The sequence below is a fragment of the Loa loa genome (assembly GCF_000183805.2).
Source record: "Loa loa unplaced genomic scaffold supercont3.100, whole genome shotgun sequence".
Taxonomy (NCBI): Eukaryota; Metazoa; Nematoda; class Chromadorea; order Rhabditida; family Onchocercidae; genus Loa; species Loa loa.
This window is the reverse complement of record NW_018108280.1, coordinates 74,186-81,004: the sequence shown is the minus strand read 5'-3', so window position 1 is coordinate 81,004 and position 6,819 is coordinate 74,186. Positions and strand designations below refer to the sequence as shown.

At 34.1% G+C, this 6,819-nt stretch overlaps 1 protein-coding gene across 1 annotated transcript in view; it reads right to left on the bottom strand.

The window, feature by feature from the left end:
* Positions 1 to 2,811, bottom strand: part of LOAG_17601 (hypothetical protein) — a gene marked incomplete at its 5' end in the record, with an annotated part of 13,051 nt that extends 10,240 nt beyond the window's left edge. Inside the window, 3 exons of the mRNA XM_020450259.1 lie at positions 1,026 to 1,283; positions 2,019 to 2,141; positions 2,563 to 2,811. Of these exons, the coding sequence (XP_020306089.1) occupies positions 1,026 to 1,283; positions 2,019 to 2,141; positions 2,563 to 2,811 (630 nt within the window). The remainder of the gene's footprint in view (positions 1 to 1,025; positions 1,284 to 2,018; positions 2,142 to 2,562) is intronic.
* Positions 2,812 to 6,819: the final 4,008 nt, after the last annotated feature.

The following is a 6,819-nucleotide window of genomic DNA, read 5'->3' as shown; positions in this document are numbered from 1 at the left end:
CGAAAAAGACACAAGATAATCGACATTTTTCATGGCCTCATAAGCAGATTCATTGAAACAGTCAGCCAAATCTAAATGACGCGACAATAGTTACCCACTTCTAAAATGTGGTAGTTTATCACCAGCCCTTAAATGCGAACGGAGAGAGTCGATAATCTTGGAATGCAGAAAACGTGAACGCGAATAAGCTTCATTGACAGACCTTACTAGTCCAATGAAATCTATACATTTTATTAACCATGAAGACCATCTCTGTGTTAATATGTACCACGACAGTGCAATAGTTGCTGCTGCAGCAAATCATGCAACAAGGCAATATGCCAACAACAGTTCAGCACCATAATCCTTTGACAGCAAAGTTTGGCCAACCGTGTATGGAAGTGAGGATGATTGGGCAATAATGCACTGAAGTTGACCGATTTTCACCCTTTTAACTTCAAGTTTAATAACGACTTACATAGCAGAATTTTTAGCTAAGGAAGTACAGAAGTTTTATATCCCTCAAACTTAGTTTCCTTGACGAGGGTCTCAACGCCTAAAGTTGCGCAAAGCAACAAAAACACTTCATTTCTGGACGCCTCTGAACAATTTATTGGATTATCACCATTCAATGAACATCGACATTCTAACACCATACCACATGACTCGAAGCTTTCAGGGGCTGGTCATTTTGCCGGTGAAACTTTGTATTTAATGAAAGGCTTTCGAATTTGTTAAAAGAGACAAATCCATTGAAATGATCGTGCAGTCAATGAAGAAAAAAGCTAACGACACATTCTTTAAAATCGCATGCTAAATGATAGAACTGTGATCAGACAATGAACTAAAACCAAATTTCTTTAGACATGGGATATTAATAGTACTTTTCCAGATATGTAGCACAGACACATTTCGGAATTCAGATGGATTACCCCAAAGCGATGTATTTTTCCCTCTTACATAATCCAGCTTGATATTCAAGCATTCTGTTCTACTTCAAAATGTTTAAATTTATACAAAATATGAGTAAAACTGCGACTACCGACCCTATTGCTTTCATTTGAAATAACTTTTGGTTCTTGCAATCTTTGATGAGGTTCACAGAAAACTGTGTCGCCTTGTTCAGCAGCATGACTTCCATATCCTAATCCACCAGTACGCACTGCTGTTGATGCCCCCCTCGATATAAAGTATTCCGACATTCCGGCAGAATCACCAGATGTCGGAGAGAATGAATGAGTCGGCGAGTTTGTTATTGAGTATTCGTGATAACTAGGTATCAGTTGGTGTGGATCATCGTATACCTGAAATAACAAAATAAAATGTCATGCAATGTGTCTTTCTTTACGTACAGCATAACTTACACAAATTAATCAAAGGTTTTTGATATAAAGTTATACAGGTAAAAATCACAATGCGCCAACAATCAAATTCAAGTACTCCACTATATACTAATATAACAATATAAAATAAACACTTTAATGCACATGCATATTATTGTGATGTAAGCTGCATAACCAGCCAGTTCAATGAAAGGAATATCTTCCTATAGTTTTGTAATGAACAGCCCTCATATATATTACAAATTGAGCAACGAAGAAATCTCACTGGAAAAACAATATTCTCCAAATGTATAGCAAAGGATAACATAACCACAGAATGAATATGGATGAACAGCGGGTACTAGATCCGCCATCTGCCCTTCCCGTCGTCAGTGTTCTAAAAAGCTTAGTACGGTGTGAACTTTACCCTCCGGAAATATGAAAACAGGGCTTAACATCGGTAGGAATTGTATCATTTCCTTATCAGCAAGACTATATTCAATATTGAAAGATATCAGGGTACAACACGAAAAATGGTTCCTGCGGAATACCCAGTCAAGTCAAAACTCGTATAATGAATATAAAAAAACAACACAAAGATGGCAGACAACAAAAAACTTGTTCTTGAGACAAAATAACGACCTTACAGTAAAAGCGTTTAGCAACTGTTACATTTTATTGCCTAACATTGAATATTCAAATAAATTTAAAGCATACTTCCTGATAATCGTATGAATTTTGAGAGCAATCATCATTTTTTGGAATATGACGACCCATAAAGTTACGCAACGTTTGTCCTGAAGGCATATCACTTGCAACACCATGGTTTTGTCCATAATTCTGCAAGCTGATGAAATAAATGAACTTGCACAAGAACCACAGAGATATATTCAACAGAAGGCAAACTATAAATTTTGAACTAGGAAAGAAGTTAGCACCAGCTAATCTAAAGTAGAGGTAATTCTAAAGAGATCCTGGGAATAGATCTACAGAGTAACACTAATAAAAACCCAAGTTTCTTATGTCTGACTAAGTAGTATACGAAGCCTAAACTACTTTTTGACTTCTGATAAAGCTACATGAGAAAAAAGGCTACTCGTGATAATCGTCAGAAATATTCAAGAATTGGAAGTTTAATAGCCCTCAAGAAATTCTGCACAAAAAGAAGATGGAAATGATAAACGAAAAAGTAATGATGAAATGTATCGGGAAAATGAGATTAAAGTGAGCCTACGCCTATAGCTAGATGTGAGAAACACACCAAATTTCGCTGAGAAATCCCGTAAAATGTATTGGATGAAATGCCTCTTCCTGAAGAAAACGATTGTACATGGTGGTCCTGAGCTGATGTCAAGGCCAAACGGGCAGAAGGATGTTGAAAATGAGCCAAAGGCTGATTATACTCTGCATTCTGTTCATCTTCATCTTCGTCAATATCACTTGGTTCTTCTTCTTGAAGAAATTGGGTGGGTAGCGGCACGAACCGACGAACCGGTTCATTTTCTGGCATTTTGACCCGTTAAAATCCTGAAGGAAATGGAGAACTTTAACTTTGAATAAGAGATCGATGACATCGTACGCAATCACGTCTAAGAACAGCGAAGTATATCAGAAAAAGAAATCAGTACCAATAATACAACATAACAATAAGATGATCATACGGAATCCTTGGGATTCTTGCCAGGTTCAAAAGCAGTATTCCGACAATATTAAGAAAGAAAAATGCTTATTCAGTCGGCAACTATTTCACACAGGAATGCAGCTTTATGCTAAAAACTGTCTTCATTTCACAAGGATGAATGTAGTCCACAATCTACTTCATCCGAAACAGATTATACTTTGCGTTTAAATTAATGCTTATGTTACCAATTCGAAATGCCGTTTCTTTCTAACAAAATACAGTAAGAATCTAATTTAATATTTCGCAAGTTCTAGATTTCGAAAAACAGGAAAAAAATGATAACCTTATCAAAATATCTATCTTTTGGACTTTTTTTTAAACACAAACTACTACTTTTCAGCCTTCAGATAATTTGCCTAACAAAGTATAAATCTTGTAAAATGTATAGAGAAACTTCCGATATCAATAATCAATAATCAGATAATCAATAATTAAAAATCAATAATCAATAATCAGAAAATTTGATCCCTGACACCTATACACATATGTGTTCATCTTCTTAAATAAGTGAAATAGGCATGCCGGAGTAGAAAACCGCCCGTCGAAATGAGGGCGCGATGGATGGGAGAGGATGTGTGCCACGTCGAAAATGCCGACGACAAAACATGAAATCAATCAATTGGTTGGATGCAATGCCTTCTCCCCCTATCTTCTCTTTGCAAGCCATTGCTTCAACACTCTTTTCTAACCAGTTCACAATGCTAGAGCTCGATGCTCACCACACTGATCATACAATTACCTAAATTCGTCTCTTTCTTCCCTGAGACCGTTGTACCACTGCATCACTTCAATCGATCACTAATCATTGGTAGTACTGTTAATGCATTCACTTCAATGGTTGAAGTGGAACATACTACAAACACGAATGACAAATAATTGAGCATATGTGAGTACACAATACAAATGAATGTTCAAGTACACAACTCTACAATACCAAGATTATGAATCATAACTCCGAAGTTTATGGATCACAATCCTCCGCCCTCCGCGCCTCCCAACATAAATAATACCCCTTTACCCGCTACCACTCCGAACCACATACCCAATCACATGTCATATCTAAACTTCAACCGTTCGCTGTTCGAATTAATCAATGTCCATAAAAATTCATATGCTCCGTTACGCAACTCCGAAAGTCTCCTCACCTCTCTGTGTTATTTGGAATGTTTGCTATTCCTGTAACGGTCTAGATGCGTATGGTGTATGATAGCAAAGAATTTCACTTCCGCCATTATTACTCCGCAGTATTATCTGCGAAATGTCAGCATATTATTGTCGTCGACGTTAGCATACCTATCCAGCAATAACAGTGATTTGTGAACAAGGCAAAAGATCATATGAGAGTCCCGCGATCCTTTCTTACAAGACATTGAGCCTAATTTTCTCCTGCTTAGAAAGAATTTGCAAATAATGTGGGAATATTCATATTTCAGGAATACTGGGAAATATGCGGCATGTGGACCAGTAACTATCGGGAAATGCGAAGGAGTGATAAATGGTCAATAGCCTCGGTTAAGTAATCCTTCCAATCATAGATTTTAATCGATGCAAAGCTTTTTACAGATCTTTAACATCTGGAAGTAGGGAACACTTTTTATGACAGGTACCGATAGAATTACTGCAGCCGATAAATTACACTACAATTAAAAGTGAGACCAAATGTTTTAAAATTTTATAACCTTATCGAGTACTACATAAGACGATGCGAGAGATTCTCGGTTCAGCTTTATATCCAATCTGTAATTCGTTGCTTAATATAGCTATACAAGCATAGCACTAGGACCAAAATCATAGCAGAAATGTACAAATTTTCAGTTTCAATCTTTTCAAAAAAAAAAGAAATAAACGAAAACAGATAGACATCTCAAAAATAAGGTGTTTTCTTCAGTTTACAGTTCAGATATACTCTTAAATTTTCGCAGAGTTTCTCCAAATCTTCTCGTTTCTCTTTTGAAAAATAAACATTTTGTTGACATTTTTAAAATCAAATCACATCTGACAATAACACGTCTCTTTCACAATTTTCTCTTCTCAACATGCACCATTTTGTCAATATCAAACAAAAAAATGAAAGACATAATTAACAAACATTTCTAATAATCAAAAACCACCTTCTTTCCAATTCTTGCCATTCCCAATGAAACAGATTCACTTCATGCAAATATAAATTAACCGGAAATTCCTGACCAAACCATAGCCAAATAAGTTTCTCTAACAGCCTGAAATTTTGAAACTTATAAGAACTGCAAGTCATATTCTAATTAAAATTAAACGAGATCCGATGTCATTGTGCATGTTGAAAGCACAAATTATTGTGTACAGGGTTGGTACTTTTGAAAAAAAAAATTTTTTTTTGTAACACAGATGCGATAAAATGGGTTTTTAACTAATCATATTGAGTTTTTAAACATATGTAAGTTTCATATGGATTAAAGCAAATATTGATCTAGAGTGTTATTAATGAGAAATCTAAAATAATGAGCAGAAATTTTGCGACGGCCCATTAAACAAATCTTTTTCGAAATTTCCGACAATCAATCCCCTATTTCCAGTAAAACAGATTCACTCTGTGAATATAAATTAACCTAAAATTCATCAGTGTAACGTTTCACAACGATGAACACTGTGAACCTTTTCAAGATCAATGAACAAACAATCGTATATTATTTCTACGGATTGAAGGATCGAATCATTCTAACAGTAATTTTTATTAACTTCCCCTTTATCTTATCGTATCCATATCTTTCCTTGTTTTATTATTTTTCTTTAAGCTTTACAAAGTCAATTCATACACTGTTATTTTTCCATATTTATTGCTCAAAGGTATGCGAAATATCGAATCCATTTATAAAAAATGTATGATATCATACATTTTTCATTTCTCTCAAAATGATTACTTTTCAAGTCCTGACAACACAATCAAAGCGATGAAATGAATCTGATAGCTTTAAGCTTTATGAAGTCGATAACACTGCGCCACTAAATCACCAATTATCGCAGAACACACGAATTACTCTCAGAGCAGAAAACAATTAAAAGAAACTAAACTCTGCAATCGCATTCTGAAGTTTCCACATTTAGCAAAGTAATTCCATGCATGCTGATGACTTTTTTTTTCAAAATAAATGATAAAATTTGATATTTTGCTTCTAAGATTTAAATATACATTTGCAAGTTTACAATCAAATCTTGTTTTGTAACAATTAAATTAACAGAAATCCCACAAAAGATCAACTTTTCATCTTCCAGTTGTAAAAAAAAAATTTTTTTCTTAAATTTCCACTAATTACTTGTTTTTTTTATTCAGAGAGTTTGATACCATTCAAACAAAAATTGTATAACATAAATTATCATTAACTTTTCAAAATGAAATTCTATCACTTTGTTAGAGCCAAGGATGGAACAACATTTAGATGGAAATATTTTCAGGCCATACAAAACAAATGATAATTTGTATGAATGATAGGAAACTGTCTGAAAAAAGCCTGAAAATATTTCTTCAAATGTTGCCCATCCTTGAGTCTAACAAATTGTCCTTTCTTTTCTTGCTATGTCATCCGTCATAAAAATGTGTAATTTCATTATAAGCCACAAAAAATGAGGGGGAAAAAAAGAAGCAAATCCTAGAGGGTAATAAAATTTTCAAATCAAAATAACACCGTATATTTTTCTTTCGCTGAGAATGTTAGTATTAAAATTTTGTTTCCCGGATACTTGATATACGACTTGCTTAAATTTCTTTTATCATATATGTATATATATATATATACATATATATATATATATATATATATATATATATATATATATATATATATATATATATATATATATATA